The sequence below is a fragment of the Oryzias latipes genome, chromosome 5 (assembly GCF_002234675.1).
Source record: "Oryzias latipes chromosome 5, ASM223467v1".
In the NCBI taxonomy this organism is placed as follows: Eukaryota; Metazoa; Chordata; class Actinopteri; order Beloniformes; family Adrianichthyidae; genus Oryzias; species Oryzias latipes.
Genome location: NC_019863.2, coordinates 29,097,127 through 29,112,449, shown reverse-complemented (window position 1 = coordinate 29,112,449; position 15,323 = coordinate 29,097,127). Strand labels below are relative to the sequence as shown.

General features: G+C 37.1%; 1 protein-coding gene across 2 annotated transcripts in view; it reads left to right on the top strand.

The window, feature by feature from the left end:
- LOC101170754 (copine-8) overlaps positions 1 to 15,323 on the top strand; it is a 314,618-nt gene that overhangs the window by 36,529 nt on the left and 262,766 nt on the right. Inside the window, exons 5-7 of one of the 2 annotated variants that reach the window (XM_020703540.1) lie at positions 10,670 to 10,773; positions 13,280 to 13,319; positions 14,662 to 14,676. In XM_020703540.1, the coding sequence (XP_020559199.1) occupies positions 10,670 to 10,773; positions 13,280 to 13,319; positions 14,662 to 14,676 (159 nt within the window). The remainder of the gene's footprint in view (positions 1 to 10,669; positions 10,774 to 13,279; positions 13,320 to 14,661; positions 14,677 to 15,323) is intronic. The other variant, XM_011475541.2, reaches the window with a different exon arrangement.

The following is a 15,323-nucleotide window of genomic DNA, read 5'->3' as shown; positions in this document are numbered from 1 at the left end:
AGTGTTTGAGTGCCCCCAAGTTGTGTTTTACTGTAACTTCAGAAGCTCCAGACATGTGTGCAAAAGCGCCATTCTCATTGGTCGAATAGATTTCGACGCCACGCGTCGAAAAAAAAAAAACGAACCCGAGGCATTTTTTTTTTTTTGACGCTTTGGCGCGTGGCGTTTTTTCGGGTCGGTGTGCACACTCACATTGGTGCCCTTTGTTTAGTCACGAGGCGTTAAACGTCGGCGAAAATCGCCGGCGAAATTCGTCCCGGTGTGAACAGGCCTTTAGACACAAAAAAATTGGAAGGAAGACCCCCCCCTTTTTTCCCTTGTTTTTAATTGAACGCAATACGCTTCTATAAAACTGCCATTATATGTGCTTTAATGTGATCTCATGTCTTGATTTTAACCTCTCAGCGCTGCATAGTTTTGTTGATGTGCTTGTAGTCTAAGGTCATTTTGAAAGTCTAATTAAATTCTTGCTTAATCCTGTCTATGGACTACGGATGGAATTTAGCATTAATGCTATTCACCAGCATATTTACATCTGTCACTGTCTGGGTAGAGGTTCATTAATGTGCCTTTTCCCTAATAAATAGATAAAAATAAATGTCTTTCTGCATAATGAGAACCTTGGTGGGAACAGAACAGAAAGCCAGAATAAAAAAAGAAGCATTCTTCATTTGGCAGTCACATGTAGTAAATTTACAAGATGCCTATGGTGACTTTATTGCCAGAGACAACCGAGAATTGACTGTGATCATGAATCCAATTTGGAGCATGTTTGGCTCATTGGGAAAGATGTGAAGAGATGTTTTGCAGTGAATGAGACTTTTATTTCCGAGCCAGGCTGGAAATGCATAACTGCTGAACATAGATGATTCAGCAGAGCGCTCTGGATCTGTGTGCAAAACACAGCAGGTGACGGCTAAAGGCCTTTAAGGTAAATGTAATCCGAGGGGTGGACAGCATGTTTATTTGGCGATTTCCTTCAGTGGAGTTAAGAGAGTCGTCAATCTGTTGGTACAAGAATCCTCTCGTGTTCGCTCTTTATTCTTTCCTTTGCTGGGGTCTTTTGATTTTTGGTTTAAACACATTTTCTGTGATTTGAACATCACAGTGCTGTGATAGCCTTTCTTTTCCTCGCTGTAAAGCTTTTTCTTTGTGTATGATGCTCTGATCTGTCTGGTCCTCTTGCTCTAGAGACTTACCAGCACTTTCACGTGGAGCAGTGTTCGGCTCTTTGAGAATATCAAGCAGCAAAAAACACCTCGAAAACCTACTGACACAAAGACCTCAGATCTTTATGTTCAATTTCCATCACCAAAATACATTTGAGCTCTTTTGGTTTTTGTCTTTGTAAATTCAAACTTGCTGCACATGAAAATAATATTTTTAACATTTGTTCTTATTATTTTTGCTGCTAAATAAACAAGCAATAAATAAAAACGGCATTAGATAAATTTGCTTCAGCGTAGTTTGTTAGCCTTAATGTTTATTAAAACAAGCAAAAACTAATCGGCTATACCTTGATTAATATTTTGGGCTGTTACTGAAAAAATGGCAGAAAGAGGCAAAAATGACTAAAAAAATGTATTTAGTAAAGCTTCTTAATCAATAAATCCTTGGAATATTGTTTTGTTTAGCAAAGGTTCGCCTGTATCTATTTAGTTTTCCTATAGTTTGGCCTTGTTTATGCTTTACTTTTGGACTTATACATTGATTTTTTGTCTCTAAATCTTTGGTATTTCTTATGAAACCTAAAAAACCCAGTCTGATCTCAATTTATATGATTTTTTTAAAGTAAAAAATAGAAAAGATTTATGACTTAGAATTTAGTTTTTTTTTTGTTTTTTTTTTTGCACTTTCAGGTTAATTGTGGAATCGTAATGAAAGTTTTGGTAAAAAGTTAAATTGGATTTGTTTAAAAAATATGGGTATCAGGCTTTGCCACAATTTTCTCATTAAAGATAAATTGTTTAAGCAAATTATAAAGTCAAAAAACAAGAGGTGACAAAATGTGACAGAAAAAAAACTTTTCAATCATGCCACACAGCTGTACTGACATGCCAAACAGCCCAAATGTATTTGATCTGAGACTTGAAGACCATATGTCATGTTTTCATGCAGTGTTACAAAGCCTAGAGGTAAAGATGTTCTCACTGATCTTGGAGAAGCTGGAGGTGTTTCCAACACATTCTGCTGTGCTTTCACTCAGCCACGAGAGTGTTTATCCAGAGATCAGATGCTTGTGAGGGGCTTAAGTGCAGCACACAGAACCAGAGGAAAAGATTTTGGGCAAGATTTAATTAATCTTCAGCAACAGTAGCAAAAATCTAAACGCGAACAGATAACAGGGTGAGATCATCCAGTTGATATCCAATCTGTTTAAACAGCCAGACCAGGTCAAGAGTCGAGAGGGAAGCTGACATAGCTTTAGAAAAAGCTTACTCTGCAGGCTACATAGAAAACTGGTACAACTAGCATTATTGGAGTCACATAAGCTGATCAGAAGCGTAAAAACCTTTAAAATGAATAACAACTATGAAAGAAATGGAAATGGATGGATTTGTCAGGAACTGGTCCAACATGCAGGAGACCAGGCTTGGTAGCAGAAAATTAATTTAGTAACTAAACTTGAAGACGGGAAAACCCATGGAGAAACAAAACGATGAAAAAGCAGATGACCTGACCAGAATGAACTGGAAACCAGACACTTTATTACACGGAGTGTAATAAACAGAATGAAGACTGCTGTGGACGCCCATCACTTTAGCAAAAAGTATGACACTTGAAGTGTAATTTATTAAGTACTGTCAGGGTGAGCGTGTGGATACAAACGCAGGACAGCAGCAGGTTAAGTCGAAAGACTGATTTATTTGAGGAAGTACTGGAACTCGTAAAACTCGAGAGAACGATCCAGTGACCAAGACAGGGGAGACACTGGTTATATACACAAACAGTTATTAACAACAGGTGACATCAGGAAGGGCAGGTGAAACCAATAAGGGAGACGGGAGAACGTAAAGACAGCGGAAGGTAAAACGGCACGAGAACCGGAAACAACAAAATAAAAGCATAACAAACCCTGGAAGGGGAACACAAGCCTAACAAAAAACCACCCTGGCCCCAGTACCTGACAAGTACAGCCCTTCTTCAACCTGCAAAAAAATTCATTAAGAACTATTCATAATGCTGGATATTGTGACCAATATGCTAACATATTGTTTCTCAACTCCAAATTGTTGCATTTAAAAAAAAAACAAAAAAAAAAGTTGATTTGTATACATTAACATTTCTCTAGAAAGCTGGTAATAATATATTACCTCAACATTCAGAAACTGTTCACACAAAGGGATGGAGATTACCCTCTGAGGGGATTTGGTATTTTTTAAACAACCAGCAGTAAGAACTATTAGAAAAAGTATGCATGTGTATGGGTGTCAGTGAGTGGAAATAAACTGTAGAATAACTTTCAGAACCAATACAAACAATGCTGATACTTTTAACAATTTACTTTCAAACTTAAAGAAAAACTGTTCTTAAAATATAAAAACCTATGAGAAAAATTATGAAATATCAAATAGTTGTATCATTTTCAAACATATATATTTTTTAGTTCAGTCTGACTCTATTTTTTAATTTTTTTGTACTATTTTGTATTGTTGTGTGTGTTTTGTTTGACATGTCTAAAATAAATCTAATCTTATCTAATTAAAAAGTATACTTGCGTACATGCGTACAAGTACATGCAAGTATACTTGCGCATGATTCACTTTTTGTCTATAAGGCGCTGCTATTTTGGTTCCTTCATACCTCTGTTCTTCAAAGAACCAGTCATTCTACTTTGTGCTCTAGTGATGTTTTTCATCTTCATGTTCCTCGTGTTGGGACTGAATTTGGGAAACAAACCTTTAGTTTTTTCTGCTGCATGTGCTTGGAATACTCTCCAAGTTGAACTAAAGCTGTTCTCATTGAGGTTTTTTCCTTCCTTTCTGTGTGGTAGAGAAAGAGAAAGTGTTTTAATTTGTTACTTTGAACTATTGCAGCTTGCATATCTTGCATTTCAACATTCTCACACTGTTTATAACTTTTCCACCTTATGTCTGACTGTTTAACATCTATTGCATTTTATGACATGAAGTTACCATACTTAGCTTTTTAATTTTTAAATTGTAATAATTCCAATCTTATTGTTTAGTTTTTTATTGTTATTGTGTTTTTGTGGCGTGTGCTGGTGACCTCTGGGCCAGGTTACCCTTGCAAAATAGATTTTGATCTCGAGTCAATTTCAATTTTTTTTTATTTGTATAGCCCAAAATCACAACAACAGTCGTCTTGATGGGCTTTGAAGTAAAACATGAACTCAAAAGGATCATGAATACAAAGAGTTCAATAGGAAAATACTAAAATGAACTAACAAACTGACTAAGCTATACTGGCATCCCTGCCCTTAGACCCCCCTTCGCGGTAAGGAAAAACTCCTAAAAAAACGGATTCTGGAAAAAACCTCAGGGGTGCCCACATGAAGGAGGGATCCTCCCCCAGGACGGACAGGCGATTTACCAGAACTCTTAGAGAAGAATTAACTTATCTAACGCTACAACTACATATATAAAGTCCAGCAGACAAGCTTCATCTAGCCGTGGTTGGGGAGACAGTCAAAGGCGCGAGTCGAGCCAGAGGCAGGAACCACAGCCAGGTGTAGGAGCAGGAGCAGAGACGAGGTACTCGGTCAGGTACAGAGCACAGACGAGCCAGAGGCAGAGCCAGGTGTAGGAGTGGGAGCAAAGGCATGGTAAACGGTCAGGAACAGGAGCATGGATGAGCCAACTCAAAGGGTAATTAGCTGGTTAAATAAAGGTTTATAAATAAAATAACTATTAAGGACAGCAAGTATACTATAGTCCATGTGTATGTGTTGTGTAAAAAGTATACTAACTGACTACTTCTTCAGATTAAATTAGAATGTTTACAAGATGAACATAGTATATAAAAAGTAAACTTCAAGTATACTACCTCACTTTTAGTACAGACGAAGTAAACCTTTAGTAGTCTTAATGCTTTTTGCTAAGAGTCAACATTGACTTGATGTGACTAAAAACTCAAAACAGAAGAGGATCAAGAAATGTAACAGACAAAACCAAATCCAAGTGCACAATCCTCACAGGTTTGGAGTAGAGTTCTTTATAAATCCATTGATTGACACATCCTACACAATTCCACCAGTGATGTAATAGATCCACCTCATTCCTGCGATGGATCCTGGTTTATACGCCTCATTTAAAGGGGACTAAATGAAGAACAGTGTCAGACTGATTAAAAACACTTTGAACAAATAAATAAATGAATTCTTTGAGACATACTGTTCAAGTTCAAAATCCCATCCATTTTTGAGGAGGGCTCTGTAACCAATGGAGTATTTAGAATGGAGATCTCTGGAAGCATGATTCACACATTGTTTTTTGATGTTTGTATTTGAGAAGTGATGGGGAAGAGATATTTAACAGCTAAATCCCAGTTTGTTTTTCTGTTAAACACACTACTGTAAATGTAACACCAACATTTGCTCACAGTATTTGTGTAATTTGGTCTGCTCAGTGAGAATAGAATACCTCCTGTGAGAGGACGCACAGCTAAAGCATAAACTATTAGCTAATGGTTTAAAGTCAATCAGTGTCAGAGATAACAGCCTTTTACAGTAAAAAGTATTTTTAGATAGAATAACTAATGGTGCAAACGGACTGGCAAACATGGCCAACATGTTTTGTAGTCTATACATGCTCTGACGCATTTAAGGTCTTTACAGCTGCGTAGTTGAAGCAGAACTGGTCTTTGGGTTTGACCAGTTTTGTCTCAGTGTAGCTGGGTCTGAAATGAACAGGGATGTCATGTGTGTTAAAGGTTCTGGGTTTCTCAGACTTGTCTGACACATTCAGGACAACGTTGTTTCTCTGTTGCTTGATTTCTTTCCTGGCATGGTCCTGGAAGTGTCCTTGGGCAAGATGCTGAACCCCACATTGCACCTGGTGGTTACAGGTTGGCACCAGTGTTCAGCAGCTGAGCCACCATCAGTGTGTGAATGTGTATGAGAGAACAGGACTGTAAGCACTATAGCCCTTAAAAGCAACGTAGTAAAGCATTGTACAAAGTATACGCCGTTTACCATTTACGCCATAAACCACCAACAAGAGAAACAGGACATCACGCAGTTTTCTGATGATCTTTCTGATGATCTCAATTATTTACTTATTTTTATGCCTTTGTAAACTGAAGTCCCCATCAGCAGTTTGAACTGAAGAAGCTACTCAGATAAGCAGAAATATGTCTTCTAGATCAGCCTTTAAAGTACAGAATCCTGTGAATTCTGCATTGTTTTGACTCTCAGTGAATAAAAAAGCATTTGCCGTCTGTATGGTCTATCAAACATTTCAAGGTGGACATCCAAAAGTCAAACATTTTGCATCACTATTATTGAATAGATTTTAATTCATTGGTATTCTTTCTACAGTGTGGTATATTATTTCAAGACATTAAAGTTAACTCAAGGATAAACTATTTTATACCAGAACTGAGTTTCCCATAATAATCGGAGCAGCCAGCTCGCATCCTGTCATCCCCTCATTAAAAAGGAATGAACATTAAAAAGTCATCTATTTGGAGTCCAACACCCCTGCAAAATACTCTTAACTTCACCACTCCTGGGGAGTTGTTCAATGGTGTTTGTGTTTCTGAGGGCTTATCTTTGCCTACTTGTAAACACACCCCAGTGGTTTCTATTGCAGTCCAAAGTTTTGCCAGTAGACTAATTCACAGTGGCATCATTTACCTCTGTCTGTGAAAACATAAGATGCCACCAAGCTCATTATATCAACACGTGGTACTGGGGAGCAAACATGCTGCAAGGAGAGTAAAAACGCTTGTTGGCCATAGAACAACAAGACATTTGGAGGGCACAAATCCCCAGCCTAGGTTTGTGTGTGCCCCAGGGAGGAAGATAATGAAATGCTGGTCTGGTTTGGGCGAGAAAAACAACAAAGACAGCACAGGATTATCCTCAGATCCTGGAATTGCTCTCCAGAACATTCATGAATGCTTGTTTTCACTCTGTGTTCAAATGACACCCTCACACTGCAGCATATTAAGAGCAGCTGTATCTGTTGTCTGAAAAGTTCTGTTTACCACAACTTTTGGAGACTCCATGCATATGTGTCGATAGGTTAGGGACTCATGCCAGATTTTCATTAGCCGATCCCTGCAGGCCTGCAGCATCCAATGAACTCTGCAGAATAGTACTTTCTAACCAGTGGGGAAATCACATTACATAGTTCATCTTTGCCTTCACTTCACTGTGCTCACAGCCTCATCACTACCTCTGGCTCTCTGTGAAACTGGGTGGTTCCAGTTTCATTTCCCTTCTCTTCCTCACTTGCTGCTGTAACATGGAGATAATCAGTTAGTGAGCCCTGGAGTAAACTTTATTCAAACTTAATTTTGAGTTTATAATTAATCTGCAAAGATTTCTTATAAATATTCCTAATGTACTGGTCCCTTATGCTTTGATCTCTGAATTTTAATTAGAAAACTGAAATAAAAGATGTCAAAAAGTAGTAAAGGAAATACAAAGACACAATTTATTTCAGTTTTCCTACTTGAGTTTAAAGATTCCTCCTTATTTTTCAATAAAGTGTCTTCCTAACTGCAATACAAACTAAAGATGTGTTTGGAAGGCAAACAAAACAACAGTCCAGAAAATCACGGACAAGTCAAGTGAACCAGTTTTGAAGACTAATCAAATCTAAAGGTTCCACAAGAGCAAGAACTGTGTCAATTCCTCCTTGAGGGGCGAAGTCCACTCAGATGATCTTTTGAGACATTTTCAATTTTTTTTTTTAAGAATGATTATGCTGTTTTTAGACAAAATTTTAAAACCTGTGTCATTTTCTTGGACATTGTTTCTGCAGAGCAGCAGTAGTTCATTAGAAATTTCCCTTTCAGTTGTGGGCGGGACTTTTGGCACAGAGCAACTCCTCCCTTCCCCTCCCCATTGCTGAGAGCTCCCTGTTCACACAGTCCTGCCAGCTTATAGCCGCTCACACCCCCAACCCAACGTTACGGGTGCAACAAAATGGCGAGAAGAGCCAGATGCCAGCTCAGATGGGGAAAACAAAGACGTACATGGATCATTTGAATCGGTTAGTTCAAAAGGGGCCCAAGTCCACAATTTTTCAAAATAGAAATATTATATGTTTTATGGTCTTCAAGGGAAAAGCTATCTGATTATGTGCAAAAAAAGTCCCAAGTCCGTTGTAATGTATTGACCATGCTTGACATTTAAAATGCATAAAGTGCAAATATCCTGGACTTGAGCCTCTCTTGGATGGGTTTAGCTTTATCCCATGGATGACAGCACTAGTTATCCAATATGTCCAATAAGTCCAGAGACTTTAGTTTGCTAGTACTCTGAAATTATAAAAGTGAGTTGCTTCATATTATAGCATTTGTAAGCTATGAACTGGTGGGTAAAGTATTATTCATTAAGTGTAGCCTCCCTTTAAGCTATGCAATTAAAATCATTTCCTGGAAAAATAAACCTCTTGAACTTGGGCCCCTTTTTGAACTAACCAATTCATTTGTCTGCAAGTGTTGCAGCAGGAAGCTTGTGGCCCGCCCATCATATTTTCTACGCCACAAATACGATCTTTTTCAATTTGCAACAATTTGAATAAAGAAATACTCAAAATGCATTTCTGAGCTTAATTTCCTTTATAGATGTTTCTTTTAAAGAAGTGTGTGGTTAACTGGCCTTAGGAGGGGCTTAGCCTTTATAAGGAGTGAACTTTTTTCCCATTAGGAGAGAGCTGTCTTGGTTGTAGTGGTGGCAACAGGCTCTCCCAGAAACTGTTGTATTCTTTGTTTGATTTTTTTGTGGGAACAATAAAGTCCCATTGTTTGCTCTTTGTAGTCTGCTGGCTTGGTGATCTTATTTTCGAGTGATTTATTTCTTCACTGCTAAGAAGAACCCCGTCGCAGTCCATCATCAGAGAACTGCCACATGAAGAAAACACCATTTTTATAACAGGGGGACTTTTAGAGAAAACTTAATGGAAAAAGTCGTGGAAAAATGCTTGTAGATTCCCAAGAAAAAACTCCTAACTTTTTTTTTAATGCGGTATTTGTGTACAACTTTTTCTACTTAAGCATCAAAACTACATTTTATTCCTATTTTGGCTAAAGCTAAAGTAGATCTATTTGAAAAGACCAAAGATTGGACATCAGTGGCTCCAGACCAAACCTCCCATTAAATCCAACCACATCATAAACTAAACTTTATTTTTAGGCATTTTTCAAGATAATGACTAATGTGAAAAAACAGAGTTACACATAAATATTGTGTCTGTGATTTATTATATCTTTTTTTCTGTGTAATGTGCAAAATAACTTCAAAACAACAAATTAAACAACAAACAAGTTAAACAAACAAACAAAGCAACAAATTAAGATGCCCCACAGCATTTACATCTGCTTAATTGCATACAATGTCTTCCTTTGCTTCAATTAGGTTGAATCTGTAAACCAGAAAATGATTTATAAAATGTTTTTCATAGTTTGGATATTTCTGGATTTCTGTCAACATTTTTCTGGACTATTTCCCTGCATTTGCAGTTTTGTGTGAGAATTCCTCTAATTGGAAAGCTTTAATTACTGCTCTTCACACTCTCTTTTCCTCCCTCTAACTCCCATTCACCCACGCGATTCCCGTCCAAGCTACCTTTTTTCCCCTCTCGTCTACTCTTCATGCCTTCTGAACCAGTTTCTGACTTGGCTTTTTTTTCCTGCCTGAGCGTTAAATCTTTAGGTGTTTCTCTGCCCACACAGTTCTCTCATCTCTTATTTTATCTGGTTCCCTCTGTGGGGTTGACGAGTGGGTTTTCCTGCTGTAATTAACGTGAGAGACGGGTGAGGATCAAGGAACCAGCAAACGGTCTTGGCTTCCTCCCCACAACGCCATGTAAAAGCAGGGCAGTTAATCAGGTATATGTTAATTAAAACAATTGTGTCTTGGAACCGGTTATTTAAACCCCAAGGGTAAAATAAAGAATAAAAATTAAGGTTCAAATTCTGCTGCTGCTGCCCTTAAAGTTGTTCAAAAGGTTTAAGACTTCCTTTTCTAACCTCCAATTTAAAAAAAAATACTTGTTCCAATACTATTTGCTTTCATTTACTCATTTTATTGAGCCATGTTTTTATTTATGCATTTTATTTATATAACTAAACATGCATTTGTTAGAATAATCCCTGTAACCCGTTAATCCCTGAATTTTTTCCAACCACAATTTTATTTTTATTTCTGCCTCATTTGGATGCTAAGTTAAGTTTGATGCATATTTGCATCAACAGGTGCCAATGGGGTTAATATTATAATTATTCATATTGCATTTATAGTATTATATATTTTATTGAGTTATATCATATGTAACATTATGCCAAGTCTTCTGCAGTCTGCCAGTACTTCGATGGTTCTTTTTTCTTCATCTTTTTTATCGTTTGTGCAGGTTTTTATTTTCAAATGGTTTCTTGTCAATAATTTTCAGATGATGCACTGTGCTGTGTAAATATTGTCCATTCGATACTGTTTTTTTCCCTCTTCTGACCTCCATTTGTCTCTTTTTCTGCGCAGTTTGGCCGAACAGAGGTGATAGACAACACCCTGAACCCAGACTTTGTCAGAAAGTACATCTTGGACTACTTTTTCGAGGAAAAGCAAAACCTTCGCTTTGACTTGTGAGTGATTTCACATCAGGTTTACGTCTTCCTTCTGTTTTCATGTCAATCTTCTTCTTATCTGTGCTAATTATACGAATGGACTCACGCGATACGTCTACCTGTTTAGAAACCACCTGCATGCATCTGTGCCAGGGGGATTTTTCTCCACGTGTGAGAACAGAGCGCTAGTCCTCAAATAGGTTTTTTCTTGCTGATTATAAAACAGTAACGCATTATATTTCTTATATAAATAAATAATGGCTTAACTTTAAGGGCAAGAGATGGTGGTGGCACTTCTGCTACTAAAACGATAAAAAAGCTGGAGTTTTGATGTCTAAGTGGGAGTTTCTGAGATTTAAGGAACAATTTGAACAAAATATTCAAATCCTTTTAAAAACATTTATCTCTTAAAAAGCTAAAACACCAGCAACTATTCAAAGATTATTCAATTTTTCACTTCGAAAATGTAGACTTTATTTTTGATTTACTTTTGGTAAATAACTTCAAGTTAAGTATACATTCTGACTATTTTCATTTTCAGCAGTTTTTAGTTTAGTTTATTAATTTCAAACATATAAAAACAACAAATACATTTATGCACTTGCTGGTAATGATAGTCATTCAGTCATTTAAAAGAGTCTCCATTTGACAGAATAAAGATGTTAAAAAATGGACATGGGCAGAAGCTACAGCTTATTTAAGCCTTTATACCCATTCAACCATGACAAAAAAAAACATAAAAAAAACAAAAAAAACACATGCACAATATATTTTTATCGCATTATCAATGTCTGCATGAAGTTTTATCAATCGTCAGCATGTCATGATCACATCATAATATATAAATAATTAAATACCCGGGCATTTATTACAATCATCATGGAGCTCAGACATCAACAACCAAAGAGCACACAACTATTATTATTTTATTACTTTAATGTACATATTGAAAGTCATTCGTATTTTTAAACAACTACTCTGATGAAAATTGTGTGGTTTTCAACATGTTCGTGTTGTATTTTTATAGATGATAGAAAATATCTATTAAGGAAATTAAGCTTATTTCATTTTCATTTCTGAATATTTCTTTGTTCAAATCGTTGTGAATCAGGAGCAGATGAAAAAAATGCTGTTTGATAAAGAGATTAGTTGTGAAATGGAAACTATGGAGGGGCCACAAGCTCTGAGGTAAACTCTAAGGTAAATTTCTAATGAACTACTGCTGCTCTACAGAAACTATGTCCTAAAAATGACAGTTTTTTCTTTTCATTTTGCCTAAAAAAGCATAATTTTAATGAAAACACCACTGATCAAAAGATGATCAGAGTGGATCTTAAAGCATGAAATAATTTTTCAGGTTTATTTTTTGGAAATGTTGATACTTTTTTATTTTTATTTTTTTACTATCATACTGCAGTGAAATTGATCATCTGCCATTTGTGGACTCTGGGATGTATTAAAATCTTCACAGCATAACATGAAATGATCGGTAATTTCGTTTTCCCTTTTTAAATTAATGTGGAAAACTTTCGCTGTTCTGGAATCATGCATAACATTGGAGTCATCCGAACACAACGTCTTTAGAGCAGCAGAGAGACAAAGCAGTTTATCGAAGTCTGCACACCTCCTGATTATTAATTCATCAAGGGTTGATCACAGGAGGTACTTGGTTGCAACTTAATGGTTTACAACAAAGACTTGGTGGTGAGCCGATTCAATGCAACAAATTGTTTGAATTGAATGACTTATTTAAGGTTTACCTTGATGGACCTCAAGGAAAAAACAACCTCAACTTCCTCCAGACCTCTATCACACACTCCCAACACCCCAAGCTTGTTTCATTTGATCTTTTTCTATACAGCTGATAAGAAACAAACCTTTTCAATGGTGCTGTCCATCAAAAGCAGAAACAGACGATCAGCTTTTGCCCGCCTGATTAATAATGGAGAAGGCAGAGAGCATTATTTCCTCTGTTGTTTAATCTCGATAGACGGCGTGCGCTCCATTTGATTTGCTTTCATTGCTTTATTTTCAAATGCAAATCAGGTCAGGTCAACCTGGGAGAAAAAAGGACTCGCTGAACCCGTCTCAGTTACTCAGCACCACAAGTGCTGACATCTAAAAAGACACTTAGATCCAGCGGCTTTTCATCTTCCTCCGATAAATTTACACATTTAATGACATTTGTCCCTTTTTTGTTCACACAACACCACCGTCTCGTGCACGTGATTATAAATCAGCACTTAAAATATCTTCTAAATTTAAGTGTCTTCTTTGATTTGCTTGTCTTTTACCCATGATTCTTGTTTAGGTAAAGAGAAACTGGATTTATTTCATTTTCTTGTGGCTGTTTGGAGCAGCACGGCTTTATATTTGTAAAGAAAGAACCAAATTAATTAGAGAATTATATAAGAACAGTTATTGCAGATCGGAAGCACTCGTCTTTCATCATGTTTTGTTTCAAGGCTAATACTTTTTTTTTTTTTTATAAAAGAAAAGCATTTCTTGTATTTTTATCCTTCAGGTATGACGTTGACTCCAAGAGCCCAGACCTGTCCAAACATGTAAGTGTTCAAATTTGTATTTTCTTTAAACCTAGAGAACTACCAGTCTCCAGAATTCAGACAGACCGCCTTAAAATACCGCCAGAAGGAAGCACTTTTTGAATCCACAACCTATCATTTTTGTTTGTTTTTTCGTTCTGTGCATGTTTTTTTTTTGGTGCTCCCTGCAGCCTGATTTTTGTTTTTTAAAGATGGAACAAAACAAACCCCTTTAAGTGCTCAATCACATCGATATCCAAACACAACTTTCATTTCTTTTATTCATACATTGTTATTGATTTTATATTTACATATACTGATTATTCTGTCAGGATGTAATTTACTAAAGGCCGTGTTCCACAGCCACTGCATACATTTTGTTCACATTACACGGATAAAAATTGGTCATACATGAATGTGCGTATAGTGAGAAAAGTTGTGGTCTTTACGTGAAATTTTAACAAACGTATCGCAAATTAACAACGTGAAAACCATGGAAGAATTACGAAAAAACCACGAAAGAACACGTAATTTAACGCAAAAGCCAAATCTGGCCCAAATTTTCTATGTCAATTAAGTCATTTCGATTTGAAATGTGCGCCGTATACGTGACATAAAAGTTATACATCTGTGGTACGTGCGTAAACAGTCAGTTAAACATACGTGGAGCGGTCATGGAAAGCCACAAATTTGCATATGCATCTTGCAAAAATCAGGCACAATTGTATAGGACTTCCTCAATAATGTCAACCATGACCAAAATTTTAAAACGGCTAAAAAACGAATTCACGTAAAAAAACCCATTGGCCAAAACCCTTAACGGACATATGCACACATCAACGAATGCTGAACGTAAGCAACACTTATGAATTATGTATATCACGCATGTATCAGGAAAGACCAAAATTTCGAAAATGTGCTAAATGTACGTAGTGGCTGTGGGACATGGCTTTTACGTAGTCGTCTTTTGTATCTGTACCTGTTCAATGATGAAGAAACTTTGACAGTGCAATGCTTTCAATTGTTAGTTTCCATCCCATTACCTGGAAAAAATATATACACATTTTAATAACAATATGCATCACGTTTTAAACTCATTAAGACAGGTAACTATGGTGTCAGAAAGCATTAGACAAAGTCTAAGTCCAAAATAATCATTCTGAATGATTATTTGATGTGTTTGGATTTGGGGTTTGCTTTGTCCATCCCTTGTTCTGCGCTCTGGGTTTTGCTCGTGCCACTGTCCTTCTGCTGTCACTGTGAACAGGAATGTTAGATGTTTGGTTGAGTGTCTTATATGATGTGATCTGTTATTGTTGTTGCTGCTGTTGTTGTTGCTGCTGCCGCCCAACTTTTCTGGAAGCCTGCAGAACTCAATGTAGGTCCCTGCATCTCTCTCACACTGATACTGCATGTGTGCTGTCTCACATTAATGAGCCATCGGTCGGAGACAACTTGGTGCCAACCCTCAAATGAAAGAAAAAGCGACTGAAAGCCAAAAAAACTGCATGAGCACCTCTGCAAACTGTTGTCCTCCAGTGGCCACAATGTGAAGGAAAGGCCCAGCCTTTATGTCTCTCAGCAGATTTTGACACAGGATCACAATGATGGAACTTTTGCAATAGTTTCATGTAGCAGGGAGCCAAACGGATGTACAAAGCAGACCAGAGAATCTAAATTGAAAAGCATTTCTGCAAAACTCCAGGTTCCTCCTATAATGATGAAGTGAAATTCTTTGTGTCCTCCCAGAAATCAATCTAATTGAGCACATCGATTCAAAGTGGTGCTGGGGGAATTTTTCCTGCTGAAGATATGATTCTGAAACTTGTCTAAAAAGTCTCTCCATGGAGGCTCACACTGTTGGTTCCATTTGAGATCATGGGGTCTTAAATTTCTCCAAGTTCTCTTATTTGCTTGCTGTTCTCTACGACTCCCTAAAATCTCCAGTTGTGTCCAACAGTTGGGCTGTGGATGGAAGGAGGATGAGAAGTGAAATGTAGATTCATATTGAGCAGGTCGCCAAAA